We start from the raw sequence: 24,397 nt of genomic DNA, 5'->3' as shown, positions 1-24,397 counted from the left end.
AGGAATAGTCATGACTGGGGAGTTTTTTTTTCAATCGGCATCTTCCTCGGGCGGCAATCACTCCTCGTGTCTAGACTGCGACAAGCGTGGCATTTGCATCGTGGCATCAAACAAAAATATGACAGCCTAAGACCCATAGTCTCAAAATCACATCATTTAAACCTTGTAGGTTAACGTTCATCTCTGAACAGCCACCATGATCGAGCTCAGCCAAAAATGAAATCTAACATGTCTTTCGACTTTCGATTTATGGAAATGATGGGACGTAGTTTCTCATGCATAAGCGATGTCGCAGCTGCACTGCTAGGCTAGAAACTACTAGGAAGCTACCAAGTACCACTCAAGATGAGGAAAATACGCACTGTGTATAGTGCATCCTCGTGCATCAAAGCATGTCTTACGAACCGAAGCCGTTCCATTCCTCTGGTTCTTCATGTACTTTTTTGTGCATTTGCTTTCGCCTAGTGGCGGCAACTAAGTCGTCACCGGCCTCCGATTTCCTGAGGCCCAACATGGTTTCATGAACTATACAACGCGATAAGAATAAGGGGAAAGACTTTCATATCTAGGACTTACCATCTCCCGATATAATGTCGTCAGCGATCGGTCGGCTTCCAGAGGTGATGTACCTCGTCGAGACACCTCGGCTAAGCAGTGGCTGGGCCATGAGTTCTTTTAATTTGGCTTTCAAAACTGCCATCTTTGCGTCATTGTTCTTTTTTCTGGCCTTTGACGGGTTACTTTCATCTGCGGATTCGCTAGGTCAACCTGTCAGTATCATCATTTTTATTGCGGCAGGGTTATCGTTCACCTCAAAATATCAGAATCAAGCTCTATCTCCATCGCTTCCGCCGTTTCCTTCAGCCAGTTCCGTTCATGATGCTGCTTCTTTATTTTGTGTTGCTGAGAATCGATTTGTCGAGCGAGCAAGAGACGGTTCTTGAGCTTATCAACAAGGGTGAGTTCCACTGATATCTCAGGGATATCTGTATCTTCTAACCGTGCGTGCGTTGAATGTACAACGAGTGAGCAAAAACTGCTGTCACTTACTACGACCCAGGCTTGCTAACAGTGCCCTTAACACTCGACGCTCGTCGGGGGCACACATCAACAAACTAAAACCTTTTTGCATCGCACGAGCGGTACGCCCATTGCGGTGAACGAACACATCAGCAGAACGTGGTATCTGATAGTGAACAACATGGTCAACGGCAGGTATGTCAAGACCCCTGGCAGCAATATCCGTTGCCAGAAGGACAGCATTTGCGGTCGCCTTGAACCTGTGGCGTTTGTGTCAGCATGGGTGTACTCAATATCTACAGTGGACATGAAAAGTACCGATCAAGATTTTTGAGGCGCTGGCATTGTTCCATTTGAGAATGGAGAGGAAAGGCCTTGAGGTTCAGGAGTTCCATCAGTGGAGTGAGACGCCTTATGCCATCAATAGATGATAAGAACACGAGGGAACGGCCAGGGTACCGTAACAGGAAGTAGTACAGGTATGCATCCTGTGGGGTATGAGACGCCATCCGTGCACGTATGGTTGCGTACGCACCTTATCTGTGGAAAGGCACTCAATTTTGCTCTCCTTAAGTGTGGAGACAACGCCTCCCTCGGGGCTAATGTCGATTACAGCCGGATCCGGGTCGCGAAAGTCAAGGCGCAGAAGAAGGTCATCTGTTGGTCGCTTTGTTTAGCAACATTGAAGAGCGTTCGGAAATGAATATACCGAGTGTGCTAGCCAGTTTTGACAACTTTTTATAGCCCTTCTGGCGATAACTTCGTTTCAAGTTTTTCTGGAGATCCTTACTGAGAGTAGCGGAGAAGACAAAGGTTTGCAGTGTATCCACAGCCTCAGTGTTCTCTGCACCTTTATGATCCAGAGAATCGCCCGGCGCTTCAGGGGGTTCAATTTCATCTTCTCTGGGTGTGGAATATGTCAACGTCTCAATAACTACAAGAATATCAACGCATACTGTGATTTTCGAATTGTGAGCCGCAAGATGTTGTCCATTTCAGCAAAATGTCCTGCTTCGACCATGCGATCGGCTTCATCCAGCACTAAGAATCTCAGCTGGCTGATTTGTCTTGCTAGTTCCTCATCCTGGGTGAGAACATGTTTAACCGGACAAGGTAAAATTGGAACGGAATTTACAAACCTCCTCTAGAATGTCCCAAAGTCGACCTGGCGTTGCTACCAACACGTCAACACCCCGGTCGAGTATACGATGCTGTTTTTGCGCAGACATTCCACCTACTATGGCAGCGATGCTGATGAGTGGCGGAGCAATATTTTTGTGCTGCTTTTCCTTAGCCTCAGTGTTTCTGAGATCGACGTCTTGTTCGGCCTTCGTGTCAATGACTCGTGCGAACACATTGAGGTGATCAGAGACTTGTAGGGCAAGTTCACGGGTGGGAGCTAAGATAAGCGCCTGGAGTCTCCGCTTAGTTCTTTGCAGCCGGGGATGTGATAAGATACGGTGAAGAATGGGAAGCCCATATGCAAGTGTCTTTCCGGATCCCTGGAAAGTGTACCATGAGGGAAGCGAGGAAAATAATAAAAATTAAACGAACGGTTTCTGCTACTCCAACGACGTCCCGCCCGTCCAAGGCTATCGGCAGTGACTTAGCTTGTATTGGAGTGGGTGTAGCAAACCCTCGTGAATGAAGCACCTGCAAAAGATGGGAATGCATACAAAAAGCATGCCAATTGGGCAGCAAAGATTTGGCTGAAGGGAACTAAAGGGTCAGAAAATCAGGAAGGTCACTGGTATGATAGATAACGCACAGTCAAACGACACTGAAGGATTTAGTAATTCTGAGCTGGCAGAAGATGGCACGTCCTCCTCAGGCCCAGAGGATACAGGAGCCTTTGTTGTATTTTTCGATGGTTCAAGGACCTAGAATAGCGCTGATTAATGTCCATCTGATGCCATGCGTCCTGCCGCTCACATTGAACTTCATAACTCTCCCTCCTTCTGTATCCTCGTACACCACTTCAACATTTTCCACTTCTTCTAGTTCCAATATTCCATCGTCACCATCAAGGCCCGTCTCACTAGGTCGACGTACGGCTTTCCAAGGTAGTCCATCCAAAGACGTGGGCTGCATTTTGAGTCGTTTTCTGGATACTGAAGGGCCTGCATTGGCCTTCCGTTTTACAAAGGAAGGCTTTGATTTGTGGTCTCCAGACATCTGACTGCTTGCACGTATTACGCGTACGCGGCGTATGTTCTGCTCAAAAATTGCTTGAAAACATCGGATATTGGCAAACTATCGTACTGGTGGGATGGTTGTTTGGCAAAAGCTTTCGAAACAAACAACCGCTTTCAGTCAGCCAGTAACCTAATCAGTTTATTATTGTGGGTCCATTACCTCTTTACTACTAAAAGCTTTCGAAACACACTTCTGAGGTGCACGGTATGTATGACGACTATTATATTTTGCACATATCTCAAACGCATCTGCAGTTAGTCTAATCTACAAACGAGTCGACAGGACAGTCAGAGCTGATTATTGTTACTCGCTTCCTCGTATTGGGTGTGTGGCGTATGTGCAGCGTTTTCGTTTTCGTTTTCGTTGCCGAAGCCAACCGTTTACCTCTGATATAGCACATCTATTGGTGGGATGGTCACGCTGCGTGATTTGCCTGTAGAACTGTGGCGTCCGATACTAGCGTCGCTTGTCCGATCACCTGGGGTTCTCTCGTCCGACCGACAAGATCCATTCTCGGAAGTTCGCGACATCGTCATATTCTTGAACCGAGACGTGAAGACTCACTCGGCACTCCTTTTGGTCTGCAAAGTGTGGCATAACGTTGTCACCGAGCTTACCCATGAGCACCTCCACTTGACGTCGGCAGAGCAAGTAGCTATCATTGCCAATCGCTTCGAAGAAAGTCGCAGGAATTCAATAAAGCACCCTCTGGGGACATGCACTCGACGGGTCGACTTTCAACTGTCGAACCCGTCTGATCAGTGCTTGAACGCACTTGTGCGAATCCTGCGGTGTACGCCAAACATCGAAATTCTAGTCAATAGCAACTACTACATGGCGTTGAATCCAACTTTCCATATCACACCGCCTCAGGCTCAGACGCGAACAGAAATTATAAATGCCCTCATTGAAACATGCTCAAGCTCACTACGACGAATAGAGTGGACGTCCAACGAATATCCCTCTTGGAGTGACCTGATGCACGTGCTTCAAACGGCCACTGGCATAACAAGCCTGACGCTCGCGAATATATATGGCAACCTCACGGAAAGACCATCGCATTACCTTACTCTACCCAACTTGAAAACGCTTGTTCTCGGAGATAGTCCTTCGTTCTCGCACGCGTCGCTGGGCAACGTTCCCCTGAATGCCTTCCTTACGATGCTCGCCAAGTCCCCGGAGCAACTTCCATCCCTGCAAAGGCTGGAGGGGTTTTCCCCCTTCAGTCCAGACTTCCTGCGAACCCACGGGCCAAAAGTGCGCATTGTCCGCACCGTCGCATTCACGCCGTTGTTAAATGAAATTATCGCAACTTGTCCGAACTTGGACACTTTTGTCACTATCTTTCCTCATCACATTTTGGATCTACTATCGCATCCTTCGCTGAAGCGGATTGGCATTTTCCCCATCAGTGAGGATCCTGTTGGCGTCCCTCAAGCTATTTTTAGCGCGTATATCATGAAGCCGCTCGAGGATCTCTTGTGCCAGATTGACGAGTCCCAACTTCCGAAACTGACCCAGGTCCGGATTCGCAATATTGGAACATTAGCGAATATTACGGAACACCCCTTGTTTCTTCAGAGGTGGTGGAAGCGTTGGGATTCAAGGGGTGTACGTTTCGACGATAAGGATGGACGACCGTTCAATCTGGTGTCTTCAGGTAAAGAATTACACATCCAGTCATCGCGTCACGCTCAAAATACCTACAGAGAGCGATGGTGTACACGATAACGTGCGTCGGCCATGATGTGTATCCTGATCTGGAGCCTCGAAGTACTTTTGAACCTACTCTCCCGCATTGCTTGGTATATATCTTTCATTCACATGATACCACAATCTTGATATCTTGGTTTGGTATGCTTATAACTTGATGATCTTCATATAGAACATACAATTTTAGGGTATAAATAATATGTTGGTTTACTCTTGTTCGACACCAGGATACAGAGGAATGAGCGTGTGGCTAGTTGGCAGTAGTTGCGAAAAGCGTCCATCAATGTCCAAGAATATAAAGGAATGTGAGACGATAGGTGAGTCCAGAAACTCGAGTGCCAGACTACTACGAGTGTTTCCCGTCATGAAAAGAATGTGGGGGGCTGACCAGCTGCGACAGTGGATACTTTGAATGTCCAAAGAAAGAATCTAAAGGAATGTGAAGAGACAGCTCCCGAGTGTCCAATCTATGAATGTTTTCGGTCTTCCTTCAAGAGAGTGTGGGGAGCTGACCGGCTGCGACAGTGGATACTCAGTGATAAGTTAGTAATTAGCTATATGCGACGCTTACCAGCAGCGCTGAAACATTGCTTCGAGGATCATTTGCCTCGAGGAAAGAGATTGACGATTCTGGTCCGTTTAACTTCACGACCAGAGTTCTGAAAGTACCGGGTAGTGTCAAACGACCAATGCAAACTTCCGACAATCCAGTTTGCAAGACCGCCGACGTAGATTGCAACGTCCTTGTCGATCTTGGAACCCCAGGAAGGAATAAGCCCGCGATTTTCGTTGAAGCGGTCGATAGACTGCTTGCAGAGCTCGCCGACGAAGTCGACGGCACACTGGATGTCGAGGCACTCCTGGTGCATGACAACAGATATCATGTTGTGGGTATCTCCTTTCGATTGTTCTACGTTATAGGAGAAGATGTCCTAAACTGGGAGTTAGCCCGAGAAAAGCAATAGACTGAAGTGCGTGCATTTGACCAAGTGACTAAGTCGTTGGCGGCCTCGCCGAGACTCTGGATGATCGGATGCTCCATGACTTCGTCGGGTATATCAAGATTGTTAGCGTATTCGATAAGTGCCCAACAGGGCTTGCATCCACTGGTATCACGACGCAAGGAGATATAGGACTCGAGATCAGGAACGACGCCCTTAGCACGGTCGATGGCTTGCACGTGCACAGCTTGGAAGAAGAAATCCATTGTCTCTATAAAACGTCTGCTCGTTCCACGGGATGCGGTGGGAAGCATACGCTTGTAGAAGCTGCAATACACACAATTAGCCTGTTCGTGATTACGAAACAAATACATACTCCTTGGTCGTTCTATTCAATCGGGCAGGCGAGTAGTAGTCGTACGGGTGGTGAAGCGAGTTCAGCACGACATTTGCAATGTTTTTGGTTCCAGCTTTGTCCATGTCATCTGAGAGGTTGTCGAGGTGGAAGAGATAGTTCATGAAATCGCAGCAGACGCGAAGCTGAGGGAATCCTGCGTCTGGGTAGCACATAGATGTGAGCTGACCGGCCTTGAGCCCGTGAATCGCCTTGCGTGACTTCTGGGTGAGGTTGTCTCCACGGAAAAGCCACCGCTTTGATTCAGCAGTAGCCTGTTTGTGATGACGATTCATGCGTAGCTTGAAATCGCAGTGGGAGACGAGGTCAGGGAGGATGAACTTGGTGGGGAGAGCTGTGGTAATCGACATTTTGGGGAAATGAAGGAGAGGGTTCTAGGACAAACAAAAGCTAAAAGACCGACGAGAACGTTCTATAAGGGCAAGACCAAGAGGAACGGGAGTGAGTTGAGGTCCGTGGTAGGCTGTGCGTTTTGATGCTGAGCAGCGACCCAGTTGGATTTGAAACCAGACGCGCGGATTGAATGAAATAAGCTTTTGAATATGAGTTTTAAAATACCAGACTTGTCCAAGCACAGAACGAGCATCGTAGTGTTGTGTCCCGTACATAATCGCGGCGGTCACAGTTACATAGGGGGGAGAGAAATGACGCTGAGCGTGCCGTGCGACTGTGAATCGAGAACGTTGACAGAACTTCACGTCAGGTGCATTGCAACACTGATATCGGTGCCCTAGAGGGCTTAAAGTGCCCAAGTTGGCAGCCTCCGCTCCCAGTCAGATGACGCACTGTTGGAAACCCCAAGTTTATAATGAGCAAGAGGCTATGCCCGGTTCAGTAGAAGGAAATAAGGTAGACGAATGTCATATAGTCCATTATGGAACACAACTTATCTAGTTTATCATTTGCATTTCTCGTTTCAATGAATGCGGAGAGAAAACGTGGTGACTCACCAACTTGAACTTGAAGTCGCTCGAAGACTACGAAACCCGCGCCCGACATAGGACGTGGCATATACTCAATCCGCACGCGGTGGAGCAGGAAACAACTCGGATGTACTGGGATAGCTGTCAGATGGTACCGGGTATGAGTTGCACCGCGACTACTTCTTCGAAGATGATCTATATTGAGAGAGTAAAGGCAATGCACACGTACGGTCCGTGCAGACGAATGTCACCCGATTATGGATACACACAAGTCAACCGCAGACCAACAAGTCTTACAAAGTACATACCAGCATCGCTGCTCCCGATGAATGAAGAAACCGGGCCGTGACAAAAGTACATACTAGTAACAATAGCTGGAAGCATAATTTCAAACGCTGGGAAGAGTGGTTTTCGCCAGTCGATAGCACTCGCCGTCAGCTGGTTACGTTAATCAACTTTTGCAGATGACTCGAAGTAAACTGCAGTTCCTGGAACTTCGAAGAGCAGAATTTGCGAGCGGACACTGGGTGGCGCACACAGCAAAGTACCTTCCTTTTTTGGAGATTCATTACGTTCTATTGCGACTTGGACGAGTCTTGGACAGAGACACTCAAAGACATATATATTCATCATGACCACCCGGATTTCCTTCCAACCGCCAAACGTGGGCAGCTCACGATCTTTAAACGCGCCCCCAAGAAGGTTTTTTGGCATGCGGAATGACACTGAACAGGATGACGACCCTTCTGGGCCAGAGCGCAGCACAAGACCAGCGTCAGGCGGTCAGATCCATCGAAAGCAGAGTTTCGTCTCGCGTTGGAGGACAAACACAGACGTGGAGAGTGCTATCAAGTCTCCAATGCTTGAAAGACCTCCAATACCCAACGCTCTTCGCGGTAGCGAATCCGACTCGACTCCGTTACCTGCATTATCTATGATTGTGCTGTCCATCGTAAGTATCTGCATGCACCTTCGTGATATAACTGATCAAGCGCCAAGACAATGCTTGGAGAGTTTCTCTCTGCCAACGTCGCCATGCCGTTTCTCCTTTTCATGGTTAAAGGTGCGTCATAATTTATGACATCGTTGCCGTCCCACTAACGAACTCGAATTCAGGATTTGGAGAGTTCAACGACGAAGCACAGATCGCCTTTTGGACTGGCATACTTGGTATTCTTGCTAACCATCTGTAGTATTGGACTGTCTTTAACGCTACCCTAGTGTCCGCGTTCTTCTTAACGCAATTCCTGACCTCACTATTATGGGTATGTCCATTTCCTTCTTCCGCACTAACGTTTGATTCTAATTCGGAGTAATAGGCAACCGCAGCAGATAGACATGGTCGTAGATTGGTGCTGACATTGTCCTTGCTTGGAAGTGCAGTGACGGTGTTGCTTTTTGGGACTTGCACATCGCTGCGGCAAGCGATCGCGGTGAGACTGTTACAGGGAATCTTTGCTGGCGCTGTCGGAGTGGCACGCGGATGCGTTGCTACGGTGACGGACACGACGAACGAGGGGAGGGCATATGCTATCATGGGGCGAGTACCAATCATCTGGTTGAGATCCTGGTGCTGATATCATGACCAGCTTTTGTTGGGGACTTGGTGGTGTGGCGGGCGCCATCATTGGAGGATCATGTGAGTGTCTTCTGCAAAGGCATACTAGTCTCACTGACGATCGATTAGTTGAGAAGCCTGCAGACAAGTGGCCAAGTGTGTTTGGCCAAGTACCGCTACTGGTGGAGTACCCGTACCTACTCCCGTGCGCAGTGGCTGCCAGCATCACATTGACAGGTGCGTTTTCAGAAAGATAATATCACGCAATCACTCACTTATTCAACAGGGTCGTTACTGTCCCTGTTTTTGGGCCGTGACGGTGGACCGCGGGATGGCGCAATTCGGCTACCACTAGAAAAACCTGAAGATCGACACCCGACCATTCAAGAGGAGGAAGATATCGCCACACCCAGCACCCTTGACGATACCCCACAGTCTGGGTTGATGCGCTCTCTTACACGGAAAGTGTCCGGTCAACTGTCTGGTTATTTCGGATCTCGAGATTCAGTCACCGCACAAGAAACGCCGTCGCTGCCAGTGCCATTGACGACATCTATATCGCTGCCAATGGACAGCCCGCGCAACTTCTCGAGGATCATCCGTGCCAATGGATCCGCGTATGGTTATGGGGGAGGTAATAGGGCCACAAGCACGGTCAGTACGACCACGCTTGGTGTGAGGCGTGTGAGCACTGCCAGCACTATAAGAAGGAGGCACGGAAGTGCATTCGAGGGACCGACGTCATTCACGGATCCCGGCGACCTCAACTTTGCTCAGAGACTATTGATGGCAAACGAGAACGCGGTCACAAATATTGCTGATCTTTGGGTGGCAGCGGCAATGAATGTGGATAATGACGAAACGTTTGAACCTGAACAAGATTTAGATATGAACGTCGACTCGGAGTATTTTGGACATGAAGACATTCCAGGTTCTATTACATCATCTCCTATACATCGAGGGCGTTCTATTGGCCGCAACCCCGCAAGCGCGATTGGCAGTCCCGGCCAACGCTCATCTGTGATGACATTTGGGCAATCTTCACGCATGCACTCAGCAATGATGGGATCTCCCGCACCGGATGGGGTACCGTTCGCATTGCGTTCCCCGTCAATATTCTCGCACCCTGGAGTGCGTACGCCATCCATCGTCCTCGATGCCCAGGCCCGTGCCCAGGAGTCCGCTGGTGACAATCCACTACTACCAATCCTGGAACACATGCAATCTGTCACAGAGTCAGAGATTCCTCAAGAGAAGCCTCCATCCTTGACCTCGCAGCTGCCTCTGGTTGTCATATTCCAGTACGGTTTGCTAGCACTTCACAGCACGACACACGATCAGGTGTTCTTATCATATCTTGTTACGTACGTAGTCTGAGTAATGCTGCGCGCATCTTACTGACCTCTAATCAGCGACTACGAGTCGGGAGGTCTGAACCTCAATCCTGGGCATTTCTCCCAGCTTAGTATGGGTTGAGTTACTGGGTATAAGGGATTTACTGATAGTGTCCTGCAGTTGCTCTCATGTGCCTCGCACAGATTGTATATCAGTTTTATCTCTATCCGTATGGCTACTTTATCTTTTGATTATCGCTCTGCTGACTTGTTACTCTCAGAAACATTGGGCAAGTCCTTTCTGGCTCTTTGTACAACGACCCCTGATAGCACTTGCTCGTAGACCCCCTCGAGGGCGCTTCTCCCACCTTGCAATGTTTCGTCTCGGGTCCCTGCTATTTATACCTGCATACCTTACTGTCACTATGTATCGGGGTTTCGCAAGTTCTAATGACCAAGGAAGTTTCGTTCTTATGGCAGGTATGATGTGATTTCTTTATCCCTGCTGTTCCATAGCTAATTCATTTATGTCAGCGCTGGCTCTGAGCACGTGAGTGACATCTGGACAGTTCACCTGAGCATTGCTGACACACATGCAGAGCTATACGTTATTGCGGAAACACGTTTGGTTACACCGCCATATCCATCCTCCTTAATTATAGTGCGTTTATTGAGCTTGTGCGAGGATGAGGTTCGCATTGACGGTGTCTATAGTGACACCCCCACATGCCGTTGGTTTTGCCAACGGTGTCGCACAAAGTATAGTCAGTCTCGCACGTTGTTTTGGACCTGTTCTTGGTGGATACGTGAGTACCAGCTCTGCGCTCCAGTGGTACAATGTCATCCTTACACACGATATAGCTTTGGTCGGCTGGCATCAAAGACGATCCGTCAGGCTATCCTCTCGGATTCGTTGTATGTTCGGTCGTATGTGCGCTCGCCGTTGCACACAGCTTTTTCATTCGTTGATTAGCCGCCGCCGATCTTGCTGTCTTGAAATGCCCGCAAGATAGAGTACACATTATATTGTTTGTATGCATATGACCATCCACAGCAATCACATTAACGGAGATATGTGGGTTGTTGGTTTGTGTGGCTTGGTGAGCGTATTCATGAGTAAACGGTTGAACTATACAGTACGCCCGATCGACTTGCTTATTCCTGGCATCCCTTTCAAGGACTCAGTACCGGGAGCGGATTTCTCCACTGGAGGAGTTGTGGACGTTTTACGCGATGACGCTGAAGAAAAGTCTGAATCAGAATCAGATTCTGATGAACCTAAAAACTTGAAGGTGACAATGTTGGAGGTCACGAAATACTGCGGTACTTGTAACGTTTTGAAGCCAAGTTATAGAGGGAACCACAGCATGTACATGGCCTCTGGCCTGAGTACACCGTAATGACATAGTTTAAGTTAAGTAGCTTTGTATTGGTAACAATCTATTTATGTAATAGGGACGTTCAAAACCAATTCAAAACACTTGATAACAGTCATGATCATGATGCATGATGAGTCCCGCCAGGTCGAGGGACCTATGTAACAGCACAGATTTTAGAACTGACCGATCATCGATCATGAAGCAGACCAGTCTCGATTTGATTCAATATATCTGTCGAGTCTCCACATTACTCGAGTCCGTTTCCCCACAAATTCGGCTGTAGGAAGTTCTATCCCTTCGATCAGCTTCAGCATGGCTGTTGATCCTCTTCAGTTTCTTTCCCTTATTGCCTTCCTCTCTGCCCTTGAGGCTCGTGGAGTGTCTCTAGCCACTGGTCTGACCAATACGATCATCTATTTTCCGTTCAACAGACTATTAAACGGCTCTTCGTGCGGACCGTCGAACACCCGCGCGTTCGCTTCAAATATGGGCTTCTTTGATCATACTAGTGAAGGCTTCATACAAGATCCTTCCACCCGTGACTCTGGCTATCCTTTGGGTTTTTCGGACACGACATCTTCCACTGCATCCTCTGCTCTGCTCTACCAGTTTCTCCTCCTCTTCTCAGGTCAATTGGCTTCTATCTCACGAGACATCTTGTCGCTGCGTCGTTCTGTTGCCTCGCTCGAGTCATCATTGTCTGCAGTTGAGTTAAAAATTGCTTTACTTATCAACGCTCATGAATCGATTTTGGCATAGTTCAAAGACGAAGCATTGCAGACACATACCAAGGCATCATTTGATAGCGAGGAATTGGGTCGAAAATTACACCACCTGTCCAGCATCATGACCGTCCAGGAGGGTCAAGTGAGCGCGTTGCGTGACACGGTCGGTACACTGCAAGCGTGCACAATCCACGTCAGTCCAGACCGCCAAGCACTTGCTGAACGCGTGCGGAGTTACACAGAGTTTGACGCTCCCCAGAAATGTCTTCGTGTTCAATTCACTACTCAGATTCAGGAACACGTCGAGTGCAAGAAAGACTACGCTGCTTTGCGTCAGGACCTTCAAAAACTTTCGGACTTGGCTTCGATAAATGATACTAAGACCAATGTATCGTTGGATCACCTTCGTAGTCAGATCGTTGACCAGGTCAAAGACCAAAATCGTACCGAGAAAGAAGTTGCACTCTTGCGCGAACAGATGACAAGGAAATTTGGAGCGTTTCAGTCCAGAGTATCTTCTCTTACATTAGACGCCGTGAAGGTACATCATGGCGTTCGATTATCGGACCAGGCTGCCAAAGAAGCTCGTCGGGTAAAAGCGATGGCGGCGGTGGGCCGTCGTATCATGCAGCTTCAAGGTATGTGAGTCCCACTAATGACTTTACATTCTGACGCTCACATGCTCTTATAACATTTGGAAACCTACGGCATGTTCTTGACTAATGAAGACACCATCCCGCAGAATAACGAAAATGATGCGGTAGTTTCGTCCCCGTGTTCTTCACCAATTTCGGTTGGGCGGTTCCAGGTATTCAATGTCTCGACGTCACCGTTCTTTCATGATTGTTGACATGTGTTCGTCTCTTGACCAATAGGACTCTGACGTATTTAAGACTTCGTCACCCTGTGTCCAATGGGTTGGGACTACTACTCCTTCCGACACCAAGGTACCGCATTCATCACCCCTATCTCGGGAATACATAAATTGCAAGGGTAGGAGTCGATCGACTTCTCATTGACGAAGTTGACGCAACATCATAGAAAATGTGGATGGTATCCATTCTCCCTCCACTACTGTTACTTTCTGTCAAGTTGACGCTGAGGCTGGCATCCTAAGGAGGAAACAGAAAGGACCCACAATCACTGCCTTCCAACCCAAGGGTGCGTTTCCCTCCTGTTGGACCTTCAGGTTAAACAACAGTGCCTTGTTTCAATGAACCGTAGATGTCAACTGGATGCCGATGCCTTCCCCGTCATCACCAGTGCACGTTATGATTGCCACCACACCAGTTTTACGTCGTCCAGGCCTCTCAGCAATACAGCGTGGTCATGTCCCTGAGTCACGAATCTTCAAGCGTACGTACCTAAATCGTGTTGACCGTCAGAGCAGTGATCTGATGCGCACGCACCTGGTGACTCAGAGTACCGCAATAAGAGCCTCTATGCTTCTCCTCTGAACGGCTCCGGTGCCCGCATCCAAGAATGGATATAAGAGCCAATCTGCCATTTGTCCATCCTTCTTTAAAACTTGGTGATAAAAAGTGTTTTTCTTTGTTGCCCTACGTTGCAATGTTTATTGTCAATGATGCATAGGTAATTACTACCTACCAAGGACTCGTTTTTGTGCGCTGCTGGCACCATTGCCAATGTCTTTGTACAAAACCTTGATGGAACCTCGGCCTGCCACATTAGCATCAATTCTGCCATGCCACGTGGCAGAATGAAAGAGTTTTGCTTAAGACACTAGCCTGATCCTCAAAGCCCCAAAGTTCTAAATGTAAAGATCTGCTGGCGGGTGGCATAAGAAGCAAGCATGACTACAAGTGAGCAAGGTTGCTGCAACAAGTAAGGCGGGATCATATGACGAGCGCGAAGAAGTGCTGGAAGTACTGGTGAAACAGCGAAGGGAAATAGACCTATCACCTGTCGCATGTAATTCTTAGCCAACCTTCCGGACATATTGTACCAAAGAAGGGAGGCGAAATCAAGGAAAGCTTCGCTGACCCGAAGGCTCGGCGGATGCCTTGCCACTGTTGCATGATCCACTTTCCTCCAATTAATACCTTACCCTTGCAGATCAGCTTCGGTGTGTAGGTGTCCATCGAAGATCGGATATGCACAGTCAATCGTTTTATAACTCTGTGCGGGTCAATTCCACGCGGAGACACCTGTTAATAAAATACTTGAACGCCCATTTCTATAGTAGTACTGCCGCAAAGAAGCCATTCGACATCCTGTTCTTCGGTCGCGACGAATTCTCTTGTAACGTCTTCAAGCAATTGCATGACGCCCGAGGTATGTGTAGCTCATGACATGGGAAATCCAAGGTTATATTGACCGGTGATATAGATGTTTGGAAGTCCATCTCAATCGCTACTAACCCAGACGTGAAAACTGGTCGACGGGGTTCTCATTTGTCAATTTGTGCGTATGCATTTTTTTCGTAGTAGCAACATACCTACGGCCGCCTCAACAGCTCCACTTAAACAACTTGGGGAATCTCTCGAGGTTCCAGTTCACACTATACCACGACGAAAGGTTGACTTCAGGGATTGGGTGGTGCGTGTTACTTTTTTTCTTGCTGAACCGGTCTTATGTTCTATGCAGCCTCCTCCACCATTTACGAATACCAACGAACCTCACTTCTCTGACCCTGCCAGTGAAACTCGTCTTCTTGTCACTGCTTCCTTCGGACGTATTCTCCGCCCTTCGCTCCTGCGTATCTTCCTACCAGGTCAGCGACTTAATGTTCATCCAAGCTTACTGCCTGCATATCGAGGTCCGGCGCCCATCCAGAGAGCTTTAATGCGAGGAGAAAATGTGACAGGTGTGTGCGTTATTGATATGATGGAGAAGAAGGAAGGGATTGATGCGGGAAGCGTGTGGGCCTGCAAGAGCATGGCAAGTAATACGGCGAGCAAATAATCATGCATAATTATCTCACTGCAGGCTGTTCCAGAAAACGCGACATTCCCTTTGATGTCGGTAGAGCTGGCCCGAATAGGAGGAGATTTGCTTGTCACAGTACTTCGGGATATGTTACTAGGAAAGGTTAGTACACGGAAACCTGGTTGATTCTAAATGTTTATGCTTCCATCAGGCTAGCAGCATTCCGCAACCTCCAGTCTCATCCATCACCCCACATGCTTCTGCAATATCCGCTTCGGATGCACGAGTTGATTTTACGTCCCAAACTGCGTTGGGCATAGTCCGACTTTCCCGCGCCATTTCACATCAACGTCATATCACGACTACGATGCCCGATGGACGCACTCTTCAGTTGCACCATCTCAGTGTCTCCAAGAGCCATGATGACTTGGGTCCTGTCGAGCCAGGCTGGGCAGTGTATTCGCCGCACACACGCACAATACTTATAAATTGTGCTGACGGGAAGTGGCTGAGTGTTTTAAAGTTAAAGTCACAAGATCGTGCCCTTCTGACTGCGAAAGAATGGTGGAATGGGGTTAAGGGGCTAGGCGTGCTGCACGGGGGTATGCTGAAACTTCTCTAGAGGGTTCTTTCATGTCGGTATATCACTTACTCTCAAAGAAATACTTCTCGAGCGCTTGCTACGGGGGCCAGGCTCGATTCATATTCGGAGAAGCATACTGCGCAGTCCGGGAAAGGTCCGCCACAATCGCGGGTCTATGGATAATGATTGTCACTGAAGTGCCTCGTGTGGATGCATGTGGTTCAGGAGCAAATTAGGATTGTATCGGGTCTAATCCTGTGCCTGTATTACAACCCTCGAAGAAGTGTGTGTGGTAGGTTTGTCCAATGAGTGTTAGCTCGGTCCGATCAGCACGCGAACAATTACATGTAATGCCGCATCACCTGCAGTAAACCTGAAGGGGTTTGCGATAGAGCCATCGATAAGCTCCCTTTCTGTCATTTCTACAAACACCTGGCAACGATCTCGACACTGTCCCAGAGTGGTACTTATTGCGCACATAAAAATGGCCCAACGGCGGCAGATCGAGTTGAGGATGCGAACCGATTGATACCACTTGCAACTTGAACAAAATAGGCTGTGTCCCTGATCACGGTCAAAGGATACAACTCCAAACAATCTAATTACCTGAAGAAGACTTGAATCACTTGATAATGATCGATGAGCATGACGACGACGACATGTGTTTGGCCGTCTATGCCATGGATGGCTCAGATATGTTGAGTGTCGCGGTCATGAAATGCGACGTGCGTTGTCAAGTTTCGTTTGACGCGACGCGACTCTTTGTTCTTGTTTGTTCATAATGGTCCACTGGTTACAGTACTACTAGTCCAAAGAGTTGTCTGTTCCCAATACTCTGAACATCTGTTAGGACTTTCTGAGCCACTCAGCGCGCTCAACTACATACATTCGATCATGGGAATATCTGGGCTTTTACCCTTACTGAAATCAATCCAGCTTCACCGACACCTCTCAGACTTCGCTGGTCAAACACTTGCGGTGGATGCTTATGTCTGGCTTCACCGAGGTGTATACGCCTGTGCCACTGAGATAGCCACAGGAAAACCCTCTACGAAGTCAGTGTTTTCATGCTTGTCCTGGGGTGGTTCGCGGTTGTCAGTATGCTCACCTTCTCAACTAGGTATGTTGATTATGCTATGCAGCGTGTTCGCTTATTGCGCCATCACAAAATTCGTCCGTATATCGTGTTCGACGGTGGGCCACTCCCGGCAAAGCTGGGCACCGAGACTGAGCGCAAGCAGCGGAGGGATGAAAACCTTGCGAAGGCAAAGGCGCTGGCGTCCCAGGGAAGACACAAAGAAGCCCGGGAATACTTTGTTAAATGTATCGACGTGACTCCTCAGATGGCGTACCAACTCATAAAAGTCTGCTGTCGATTCTTGGATTAGACATTCGTCTGATACATTCTTCACTTTAGGCCCTACGCGCAGAGAATGTGCCATACGTAGTCGCACCGTACGAGGCCGACGCTCAAATGGCGTATTTGGAGCGTGTTGGTCTTGTGGATGGCATCATCACCGAAGACTCGGATTTGCTTGTCTTCGGGTGTCGAAATGTGCTCTTCAAGCTGGATTCTACTTCAAGCACTATTATCTCAATCTCGAGGGAGGACTTTGGATCAGTGACTGCTACTGAAGGGGGTATATCACTTCTTGGATGGTCGGATGCTCAGTTTAGGGCTATGGCTATCCTTAGCGGATGTGATTATCTGCCGAGCATTCCAGGAATCGGGCTGAAGACTGCGTGGTCCTTGCTACGGAAGTATAGGAGCGTAGAGCAGGTTGTGCAAGCTGTAAGGCTCGAAGGGAAGAAGTCTGTGCCCAAAGGGTATCTAGAAGCATATAATCTGGCGGAGAAGGTGTTTTTGTACCAGCGTGTTTATTGTCCCCTGGATGAGAGACTGGTCAACTTGACAGAGATCCCCATGGGAGTTAAGTGGGGCGATAAAGAGGAATCGTATATCGGAGGGTCAGTCTCTGAACAATCGCTTGATGGAGACTTGAGCACTGATTGATTTCTCTCAAAGTGACCTAGAACCTGCTTTGGCAAGAAAACTGGCCCAAGGGGATGTTGATCCAGTGACACTTCTACCGATGATTGATATCAATCCGAGTTTCGTACCTCGCACAGTAAAGCCCCTCCCATTTCAGGCCAACAATGTTAATCGGCCTAGCTCAGTCAAAGGAAAGGGCAAAGCAAAAGCCGAGCCTGAGAGTGGCGGATTGCTTACCTTCTTCGGTATTTCCGTCCTCAGTGGCAATGACACCCATATATTTGACCGTATTCCTACAGCTCCACAGCCAAAAGCTACCCTTACTCGTAGTAATTCTGCGCCAACAAGGCGAACGGCAGTGCCCGGTAAAGGTAGCGGAAAGAGGACACTTGTCGATATACTTGACCAAGACCTCGCTGCAAAACGCATAAAAATAAATCAGGCTTCGTCTTCCACAGACCATTCTGTCCTCACGCATTCAAGGTTCTTCCCCTTTCCATCGATGTCACAACAGCAGGTGGAACTACCCGAGGACGATCTGATGCCCAGTTCACGTATCCCATACCCCCTATCTGATAAAGAAAATCTCCCCGATCATGCCGACAACGTTATAGTAGTCGAGGAATTGGACGAAATTCTTGAAGAGCCCCGGGATCCTGTCACACAAGAAGATGGGTACCTGTCACCTTCCCCATCCTACTTCCGATCAGCCACACCTGATCTCTCTTCACCTGTACGGCCGTATAAGCCCGCACGGCATGATCATCGTGACGGAGACGACTTCGGCGCTGATATCGTCCCCAGCCCAACGGCAGTGAGAACAATCACGCGACATGCCTTGCATCAATGTTTACTGCCTAAGAAAGAGAAAGTTAGTATCCTCGTTCGGGAAACGCCGCCGCCGATGAATGGCATTGGTTCTGCCGATGAAATCGAAGGACCTGACTTGCGTGATGTTCTCGACATTGAACCGCCTTGGGATATCGATGCAATCGATGATGATATAATCACTTCGGCATCATCATCATCCACTACTGGTCCTATTACTCCGGAAGACAACGGTACGAATGACGAATTTGACATAGATGGATCGGCTGAAAAAGATACAGTGACCGAGGCGAATGCACGCGCAAAACGCACCGAGATAGTCGCCAACGGGTGGTGGAATAAGTGGGCCCTGAACAAGGACTTACGCACTTCGGTACGTATTAACATTTCGGTGACGATTGTCATCGTATCTGACATATCTAATCGCCCATAGAAGACTAGTCTAAGCGTGCTTAGAAGGCGCGAGACCACGATCACTCCAGATGGCCGGCAGCCTGGCTGCCGTACTCGGGTAGGATCTGCACCGCCCAAGGTCAGGTTTCCATTGTCTAGCGCAGTAGCATCTAGGGATGGAAGAACCCTGAAGGCTGTGGGAGGTACGGGGATTCGTAATAGTCCACAATTTGTGATCGGTAAGTCGCCTGGTCTCGGCCAAGAATAGACGATAGTAGGAAATGGTCTTGAACGATTTAGGTTTGTTCGGTGCTACTATCGTAAGGTTCATTAATTTACTTACGAAATCAGCCATTCGCGCGAGAGGCGCAAAGCGTTTTAAGGTTGAACCCACTGCATTCTGCATTCAAGCTCGTTATTTCCGATATCTACCTCACGTCCATCACTGTATATAATTTTATTTGGCGGAATGAGGAATGTTCGAGATACCAGAGTAAGAATACATGAGGTCGGCGGACATGCAGTTAAGTACTAATTTAATTTTTTGTAACATGATATCGTCGGTTCATGTTTAGCATGCTGTGTATGCGGGCATCTAGCTAGTTCAGTTTGTTGCTTAGTACTTTCAGATTAATCCGTTAATTAAAGCGGAATCTAATCGAGGCGCTATAGCGTAGCTTGATTGATTTGTAAGGACTTTTTTTTTTCATATCAGTAACCGTCGACAATCCGTCCGCGGGTACCAAGTCAGTATTACGCAATTCCGTTCGTGAACACCGTTTGGTGAATTTGTGTTTCAGAATCTCGGAGTGCTAATTAGCATCCTCACAGGTCGAAATGACAATGGTTTGAGGCCTACAGCGAACATCGTAGTACCTCTGCCACGCGGGGGTCGCGGAGTGTAAATTCCTAGTCAGAAAAACACTACGTCAAACGACAATGAGCCGCTGATGGCTGCATCGGGGGAAAGCCCGCATAGCCATCCCCCCGGATCCAGAACAATGGGGGTAATAATTACCCACCAATGAAACTGGTTCTGGAGGTATACGATTCTGATATTTTTTTTCAGCCGTTGGAAGATGTTATGCAATGTTAGGCTATTGCCTCGTTGAAATATTGCCAAACGGTGTCATTAATTGTCAAGTCACTTCTGCTTGGTATCCAGGGCAGTTTCCGGAACGATGGATATGATAAATCTTTACAAGATTCTTGACGAGATTTGCTGTTTGGGTTGGTTCAGGTTCAATTCATAACTAATAAAGGACATGGAGCGTCAAATAGGGTTAGTTCTCAAAACGAAGGGGGGGTGGTTGGTCTTTTTCTAATTCCGAGTATCCATACGGTGCAAGCCACGTCTCTCAATTCGTTCATATCACCCCGCAAGATCCAGGCGAGAGCCCTCATGTTCACTGATGGACACGCACGCAGAGCACACGCCTCTCGGCTTTTATCTGACTACAGGCGAAACAAAAAGCAGCGCTCTTCCTCACATAGATTCCTATCACTGCCCTGGACGCCCCGAGTTAGAACACCTCGTTTCTCTGAATTTATCCTTCGCGCTTCCCTCCCACGGTACAAAAAGGTAGTCAACTGCCCTTACTGTTCGTACATTCTTTTATCCTTGTTCCACTTCGAACAACGCTCATGTCATCAACTACTTAGCTCTATGGGAGGCCAAGGGCATGTGCCCCAGCTCCTTGGTCAAATATCAGGCATAGTCATGCCTTTTGATGGCACCGAAGAGCATTTGTTACCGGATACCCAGTCATCCATTCCTCGCACATCCAAGCAATATTCCTGCCTTGGTGACGGCGACATTTCTCCCAAAGGCCTCAGCGTACACTTCATGGCTTCTTGTACTACCAACGAGCCTGAAGTGAACGACCACCAACAGCAATTGTCACCCTCGTCATCACAGTCCGTTGGATATCCAGAGTCCTCTCAGAGGACAACCTCCGCATTCCAAACCTCCGCCCAGTACGACCTCCAAAACTTCGACTATTTCGCCTCTTCCACCTTCCTATCATCCCAGGTCTCTCGTACTAGCCTTCGTGCCTCCCACATTCTCCCCAGTTGCAGGGAATGGGTCGTTGACCAGGATGATGAGCAAATAAACCCGACATCTCGTCTCGACATTCAGTCGCTCGACTACCCAGGTAGTCAAAGTCCCACTGGACAGGAGCAAGTGTCACCAGACAGCGTATCCGCGGAATATACATATCCTGACGACTCCGACATGGAGACGGGTCTAGTCATGTCCCAGATGATGGCCCATTTCCAGATTCATACGCCTCCCCCGAATGCAGGCATGACGATGTCCGTCACCGACCTGGACCCTCCAATACCATCTGTCATGACCTTTCGGTTGGGTCGTCAGTCTCTTAGACCAGTCGCAGACCCGGACAACGCAAGGATTTTGGAAAGCTTTGACGACCCTGATGAAGACGCATCGGGGGAGTCGTGCGAATCTTCGTCGCCGCCTTCACCTCCTTATCTGTCTCCTAGGTCTTTTTATGATGGACCAGCAGCAGGAGGCTGCGGAAACGTCATAGAGAGGACCTCAGTAATTGGGGTGGCTTCTTCCAGGGAAGGGTGTTCGTCATACCTTCCCGATGAGATCCCTCATTTCGGGGGTCCCAACGGAAACATTGACTCCTTCGTTCCACTAAACACAGCCCCAAGAAGGAGAGGGTCGTCTAAAAGATCCAAAATGCATCAGTGTTCTATTTGCTTGAAAATATTCCCGCGCCCCAGCGGTTTGAACACACACATGAATTCTCATTCGGGAGCTAAACGTGCGTTGTAGTCCAATAAATCGTCCTTTATTTTTGACTTTGCAGTGTCCAACAGCTTACAAGTGTCCGGTACCATCGTGCGATAGACACTTTGCAGTGCGATCTAATGCCAAGCGCCATCTCAAGACACACGGCATTAACCCTTCTTTGATGGAGGGGCCATCTCAGGGCACAAACTTTATGGTTGGGTTTGAGGAGCCTCTCGTAAATCACCATGTTCACGATGCCGGCCGGCCACCAACAAGACTGAGGTGGATCCCGCACAGCCTCGTCACGAGGACGCAACCCGTTACGGAGTGGATCGGCTCCCAATCGTCGGGTGGAGACGATTCGAAAAGCACATGCCCTGTGGTCTCAATGGCGTTGCCGGGGGCGCCCTCATCGTCATTGAACCAGGCATCAGCTTATCGTTACGACAATAGCAATAATTATACTGATGCGGGTTCTCGTCACTTCCACCCCAGTCAGGTCCGTCTTCGCCCCGCTCGGGGGTTAAATCGCGCTGATTTCTAGTGGGGTAGAATGACTTCCGGTGCGACCCACCCAATCGTTCCACAAGATAGCCGTTCCCTTTGAATCGCACATGGCATGTACTTATCTACAAGAGGCTCGATGCCTGCCTAATACTAATGTGAAGACTGACCACACATTGATTAGTTTTGATCAAATATTAGACACTCGATGCACAGTTTACAATCCGATGATCATTAGCTAGCATTTGTATTCTAGGATTCGCCGCAATGTTAAATTATGGGGTTTCAGGGGATTCTTGGACTTTGTCAGCCTTGCTCGAACTTTCTCCTGACGGTCTCATTTCATTTCGCGAGCGGTGTGGTCCATACACCACACGATTGACCATTCCGATAGGAATATCGTAGAGCTCAGGAATAGCACCCGGATCCGCGTGTTTAAGATGCTGATTTGCGTCTAGCGCAGGAAGGTGTGCTTTGGTATCTACCTGCTGTTTTAGACTCCCGTGGGTATTATTTCGGAGATTGCTCACCAATGAACGTGTTGGGGTCAGAGAAGGATGGTGTACGTGCAATCGCGATAGCAAAATATACAAAGTACGTCAAAAGTACGAGGACAATGGAGTATGCCGGGAGAAGCAGAGTCCATTCCCTCGATATGATGCGCAATAAGGGCGGTTTTCTCATGAGAAGTCGCATGACTCACCTACTCGGGTACCATTCCACGCCCAGCCAGACGATATATTCATCTGGGAGCAGGGCCCACAGCACATACAGAACAAACAAGATAGATGTAGAAGTCCAAGCTACAAAACCGTAAAATTCTGGTGCGCGACTGTGGCGTTCATCAGGTGGTTCTAGAGGGAATGGAGATGTGGTATCCATGGGCGCTAAGCGCAAGTCCAGCGAAGTGCATCAACAGAGGCTGGGAATAATATTAATAAGAGTCGGAGCATAGACGCTCTAAGCCCGTCGCGTCTTTGTCCACGATCATCATCGACGACCGAGCATTACTCGCGGATCTGCAATTGCGCTTCTTACTAACCAAGCCGACTTGTTGGCCCTTGGACCCTCTTGGACCTGCTTACTCCACTAAACAATATTGATCTTCGCTGACGCTTTGGGCAGGCAGAACCCATGTCGATCCTTCAAAGCACTAATAAAAGAGCACTCCGTAAAGCGATCACCACGACCCTCCGGGAATTATCTCAGTCTGATATCCAGTCGCAAAGTGACTCTCAAATACTATGCTGGGTTACTGATATGACTAACATGCTGCGCGAAGCACAGGCCATTACCGAAAAAGTCCTTTCGCTGCCCGCATTCCAGCAATGCAAGACTGTCAGCTGTTATCTTAGTATGCCAGCAGCCGAGGTTCAGACTTCTTCTTTGATCCTGAACATTCTGGGAGATCTAGGTGCGTGACGGTCCTTACCCCTGATTGCATGTGTTTATGCACATTGTTAGGGAAGACGTTATTTGTTCCTAGCATCACATCCAGCGATGGTTACATGGACTTTGTACGAGTATATACCGAAGAGGACTATCGCAGCTTTCCTGCCGGTTTATGGGGCATTCCAGAACCGACGCCTGAATGGTCGAGTAAAAAACGTCAAAGTAGTGCGTCAAATTTGTGTGAAAAATTGTCATGCAAGCTGATTGTTGCTCAAGTTTTCGATGCAGACTGCAACAATTTGGATCTAATCCTCGTGCCTGGTGGGTAGTATGCATGCATCAACACGATTCGTGGAGATCATTTTCTTTGCTACAGGTGTTGCCTTCGACCAATCACTCTCGCGGCTTGGGCATGGAAAGGGCTACTACGATCGATTCATAACATCATATTCTTCCTCTACTGGGCGATCGAAACCATTATTAGGTTGGTACTACATCATGGGCGCCGCGGAACTACATTCTAACTAGTTATCTCAAGTCGCTTTAGCTTTGGAGCAGCAACTTTTGGAACATGGACAAGTACCGATGTTCGACCATGATTGGAAGATGGACATGATTATCACACCCGACAAAGTTATCACTGCACCTCGAGCTTAAGATGGATACCAAGATCCGTTAGGAACGGTGGAGAATGCTTCATGCTCCATGATGTGCTGGCGATACACATGTCATCAAATTATCGATGTGGCATGCACGGGCTGCGCTTACATAGATCATATTGGTGCCGGACCTGTCCTGAAGGGTGCGTAGGAGATGAAAGAAGCTGTACTGCTCTGTCACAGAAAGT

The 24,397-nt window shown here is 48.4% G+C and overlaps 11 protein-coding genes across 11 annotated transcripts; 8 read left to right on the top strand and 3 right to left on the bottom strand.

Moving 5' to 3' along the window:
• Positions 1-217: 217 nt before the first annotated feature.
• On the bottom strand, positions 218-3,361 carry F5147DRAFT_671819 (ATP-dependent RNA helicase). The gene is made up of 12 exons (XM_041435625.1): positions 2,953-3,361; positions 2,789-2,900; positions 2,575-2,729; positions 2,160-2,522; positions 1,977-2,104; positions 1,730-1,923; positions 1,556-1,677; positions 1,339-1,508; positions 1,051-1,280; positions 812-995; positions 577-758; positions 218-525 (listed from the first exon to the last, which is right to left on the bottom strand). The coding sequence occupies exons 1-12, from the start codon at positions 3,193-3,195 to the stop codon at positions 398-400; spliced, it is 2,211 nt and encodes a 736-aa protein (XP_041298114.1). The 5' UTR covers positions 3,196-3,361; the 3' UTR covers positions 218-397.
• F5147DRAFT_671817 (uncharacterized protein) lies at positions 3,346-5,151 on the top strand. Its single transcript, XM_041435624.1, has 4 exons — positions 3,346-3,420; positions 3,471-3,549; positions 3,612-4,876; positions 4,926-5,151. The coding sequence occupies exons 3-4, from the start codon at positions 3,628-3,630 to the stop codon at positions 4,961-4,963; spliced, it is 1,287 nt and encodes a 428-aa protein (XP_041298113.1). The 5' UTR covers positions 3,346-3,420; positions 3,471-3,549; positions 3,612-3,627; the 3' UTR covers positions 4,964-5,151.
• Positions 5,152-6,802, bottom strand: F5147DRAFT_671815 (isoprenoid synthase domain-containing protein). Its single transcript, XM_041435623.1, has 4 exons — positions 6,247-6,802; positions 5,909-6,197; positions 5,501-5,861; positions 5,152-5,445 (listed from the first exon to the last, which is right to left on the bottom strand). Exons 1-3 carry the CDS (start codon positions 6,633-6,635, stop codon positions 5,529-5,531), a joined length of 1,011 nt encoding a protein of 336 aa, XP_041298112.1. The 5' UTR covers positions 6,636-6,802; the 3' UTR covers positions 5,152-5,445; positions 5,501-5,528.
• Positions 6,803-7,795: 993 nt separating this feature from the next.
• F5147DRAFT_671812 (uncharacterized protein) lies at positions 7,796-11,185 on the top strand. The gene is made up of 16 exons (XM_041435622.1): positions 7,796-8,160; positions 8,208-8,271; positions 8,325-8,378; positions 8,430-8,473; positions 8,528-8,748; positions 8,798-8,847; positions 8,896-9,003; positions 9,053-10,130; positions 10,179-10,231; positions 10,282-10,330; positions 10,382-10,390; positions 10,444-10,580; positions 10,635-10,650; positions 10,700-10,761; positions 10,815-10,906; positions 10,962-11,185. The coding sequence occupies exons 1-16, from the start codon at positions 7,840-7,842 to the stop codon at positions 11,067-11,069; spliced, it is 2,466 nt and encodes an 821-aa protein (XP_041298111.1). The 5' UTR covers positions 7,796-7,839; the 3' UTR covers positions 11,070-11,185.
• A 405-nt stretch (positions 11,186-11,590) lies between these two features.
• On the top strand, positions 11,591-14,135 carry F5147DRAFT_671809 (uncharacterized protein). The gene is made up of 7 exons (XM_041435621.1): positions 11,591-12,184; positions 12,239-12,842; positions 12,933-13,012; positions 13,080-13,197; positions 13,246-13,365; positions 13,429-13,767; positions 13,817-14,135. Exons 1-6 carry the CDS (start codon positions 11,792-11,794, stop codon positions 13,659-13,661), a joined length of 1,548 nt encoding a protein of 515 aa, XP_041298110.1. The 5' UTR covers positions 11,591-11,791; the 3' UTR covers positions 13,662-13,767; positions 13,817-14,135.
• On the top strand, positions 14,136-15,799 carry F5147DRAFT_671801 (Formyltransferase). The gene is made up of 6 exons (XM_041435620.1): positions 14,136-14,499; positions 14,554-14,628; positions 14,681-14,763; positions 14,812-15,105; positions 15,154-15,255; positions 15,305-15,799. Exons 1-6 carry the CDS (start codon positions 14,319-14,321, stop codon positions 15,713-15,715), a joined length of 1,146 nt encoding a protein of 381 aa, XP_041298109.1. The 5' UTR covers positions 14,136-14,318; the 3' UTR covers positions 15,716-15,799.
• Positions 15,800-16,570: 771 nt separating this feature from the next.
• Positions 16,571-17,690, top strand: F5147DRAFT_567460 (PIN domain-like protein; the record flags this gene model as incomplete). Its single annotated transcript, XM_041430855.1, has 3 exons — positions 16,571-16,731; positions 16,797-17,040; positions 17,094-17,690. The coding sequence occupies 3 exons, from the start codon at positions 16,571-16,573 to the stop codon at positions 17,688-17,690; spliced, it is 1,002 nt and encodes a 333-aa protein (XP_041298108.1).
• Positions 17,691-17,699: 9 nt separating this feature from the next.
• F5147DRAFT_811646 (uncharacterized protein) lies at positions 17,700-18,768 on the top strand (the record flags this gene model as incomplete). The annotated part of the gene is made up of 1 exon (XM_041443459.1): positions 17,700-18,768. A coding segment is annotated over exon 1 (999 nt), but the record flags the coding sequence as incomplete, so codon positions are not given.
• Positions 18,769-21,243: 2,475 nt separating this feature from the next.
• On the top strand, positions 21,244-22,198 carry F5147DRAFT_567342 (uncharacterized protein; the record flags this gene model as incomplete). The annotated part of the gene is made up of 2 exons (XM_041430845.1): positions 21,244-21,685; positions 21,741-22,198. The coding sequence occupies 2 exons, from the start codon at positions 21,244-21,246 to the stop codon at positions 22,196-22,198; spliced, it is 900 nt and encodes a 299-aa protein (XP_041298106.1).
• A 117-nt stretch (positions 22,199-22,315) lies between these two features.
• On the bottom strand, positions 22,316-23,097 carry F5147DRAFT_304483 (PIG-P-domain-containing protein). Its single transcript, XM_041429126.1, has 3 exons — positions 22,862-23,097; positions 22,689-22,807; positions 22,316-22,639 (listed from the first exon to the last, which is right to left on the bottom strand). Exons 1-3 carry the CDS (start codon positions 23,038-23,040, stop codon positions 22,434-22,436), a joined length of 504 nt encoding a protein of 167 aa, XP_041298105.1. The 5' UTR covers positions 23,041-23,097; the 3' UTR covers positions 22,316-22,433.
• A 33-nt stretch (positions 23,098-23,130) lies between these two features.
• F5147DRAFT_304421 (uncharacterized protein) lies at positions 23,131-24,308 on the top strand. Its single transcript, XM_041429125.1, has 6 exons — positions 23,131-23,386; positions 23,441-23,572; positions 23,623-23,775; positions 23,827-23,871; positions 23,927-24,034; positions 24,089-24,308. Exons 1-6 carry the CDS (start codon positions 23,293-23,295, stop codon positions 24,205-24,207), a joined length of 651 nt encoding a protein of 216 aa, XP_041298104.1. The 5' UTR covers positions 23,131-23,292; the 3' UTR covers positions 24,208-24,308.
• Positions 24,309-24,397: the final 89 nt, after the last annotated feature.

The sequence above is a fragment of the Suillus discolor genome (genome assembly GCF_016758755.1).
Source record: "Suillus discolor strain FC423 chromosome Unknown F5147scaffold_5, whole genome shotgun sequence".
Classification (NCBI taxonomy): Eukaryota; Fungi; Basidiomycota; class Agaricomycetes; order Boletales; family Suillaceae; genus Suillus; species Suillus discolor.
This window is presented reverse-complemented; position numbering and strand designations above follow the sequence as displayed.

What these genes read in the sequence shown, in the direction of transcription:
- F5147DRAFT_671815 (XM_041435623.1), bottom strand. Translation starts at nt 6,635, where the DNA reads ATGTCGATTACCACAGCTCTCCCCACCAAGTTCATCCTCCCTGACCTC. An exon ending in TTGAATAGAACGACCAAGGA is followed by an intron (nt 6,198 to 6,246) that starts GTATGTATTTGT and finishes TGTGTATTGCAG; the next exon opens with CTTCTACAAGCGTATGCTTC. An exon ending in ACTTAGTCACTTGGTCAAAT is followed by an intron (nt 5,862 to 5,908) that starts GCACGCACTTCA and finishes CTCCCAGTTTAG; the next exon opens with GACATCTTCTCCTATAACGT.
- F5147DRAFT_304483 (XM_041429126.1), bottom strand. Translation starts at nt 23,040, where the DNA reads ATGGATACCACATCTCCATTCCCTCTAGAACCACCTGATGAACGCCAC. An exon ending in GTGGAATGGTACCCGAGTAG is followed by an intron (nt 22,808 to 22,861) that starts GTGAGTCATGCG and finishes CATCATATCGAG; the next exon opens with GGAATGGACTCTGCTTCTCC. An exon ending in TGACCCCAACACGTTCATTG is followed by an intron (nt 22,640 to 22,688) that starts GTGAGCAATCTC and finishes AACAGCAGGTAG; the next exon opens with ATACCAAAGCACACCTTCCT.
- F5147DRAFT_671809 (XM_041435621.1), top strand. Translation starts at nt 11,792, where the DNA reads ATGGCTGTTGATCCTCTTCAGTTTCTTTCCCTTATTGCCTTCCTCTCT. An exon ending in TCGAGTCATCATTGTCTGCA is followed by an intron (nt 12,185 to 12,238) that starts GTTGAGTTAAAA and finishes ATTTTGGCATAG; the next exon opens with TTCAAAGACGAAGCATTGCA. An exon ending in TTTCGGTTGGGCGGTTCCAG is followed by an intron (nt 13,013 to 13,079) that starts GTATTCAATGTC and finishes CTTGACCAATAG; the next exon opens with GACTCTGACGTATTTAAGAC.
- F5147DRAFT_671819 (XM_041435625.1), bottom strand. Translation starts at nt 3,195, where the DNA reads ATGTCTGGAGACCACAAATCAAAGCCTTCCTTTGTAAAACGGAAGGCC. An exon ending in TTTGGGACATTCTAGAGGAG is followed by an intron (nt 2,105 to 2,159) that starts GTTTGTAAATTC and finishes GTTCTCACCCAG; the next exon opens with GATGAGGAACTAGCAAGACA. An exon ending in CGACATTATATCGGGAGATG is followed by an intron (nt 526 to 576) that starts GTAAGTCCTAGA and finishes CGCGTTGTATAG; the next exon opens with TTCATGAAACCATGTTGGGC.
- F5147DRAFT_671812 (XM_041435622.1), top strand. Translation starts at nt 7,840, where the DNA reads ATGACCACCCGGATTTCCTTCCAACCGCCAAACGTGGGCAGCTCACGA. An exon ending in AGGGCATATGCTATCATGGG is followed by an intron (nt 8,749 to 8,797) that starts GCGAGTACCAAT and finishes TATCATGACCAG; the next exon opens with CTTTTGTTGGGGACTTGGTG. An exon ending in CGCCATCATTGGAGGATCAT is followed by an intron (nt 8,848 to 8,895) that starts GTGAGTGTCTTC and finishes ACGATCGATTAG; the next exon opens with TTGAGAAGCCTGCAGACAAG.
- F5147DRAFT_671817 (XM_041435624.1), top strand. Translation starts at nt 3,628, where the DNA reads ATGGTCACGCTGCGTGATTTGCCTGTAGAACTGTGGCGTCCGATACTA. An exon ending in GTTCAATCTGGTGTCTTCAG is followed by an intron (nt 4,877 to 4,925) that starts GTAAAGAATTAC and finishes AAATACCTACAG; the next exon opens with AGAGCGATGGTGTACACGAT.
- F5147DRAFT_304421 (XM_041429125.1), top strand. Translation starts at nt 23,293, where the DNA reads ATGTCGATCCTTCAAAGCACTAATAAAAGAGCACTCCGTAAAGCGATC. An exon ending in GTCTGATATCCAGTCGCAAA is followed by an intron (nt 23,387 to 23,440) that starts GTGACTCTCAAA and finishes TGCTGCGCGAAG; the next exon opens with CACAGGCCATTACCGAAAAA. An exon ending in GCGATCGAAACCATTATTAG is followed by an intron (nt 24,035 to 24,088) that starts GTTGGTACTACA and finishes AGTTATCTCAAG; the next exon opens with TCGCTTTAGCTTTGGAGCAG.
- F5147DRAFT_671801 (XM_041435620.1), top strand. Translation starts at nt 14,319, where the DNA reads ATGCACAGTCAATCGTTTTATAACTCTGTGCGGGTCAATTCCACGCGG. An exon ending in GCAATTGCATGACGCCCGAG is followed by an intron (nt 14,500 to 14,553) that starts GTATGTGTAGCT and finishes CCGGTGATATAG; the next exon opens with ATGTTTGGAAGTCCATCTCA. An exon ending in TGTGGGCCTGCAAGAGCATG is followed by an intron (nt 15,106 to 15,153) that starts GCAAGTAATACG and finishes ATCTCACTGCAG; the next exon opens with GCTGTTCCAGAAAACGCGAC.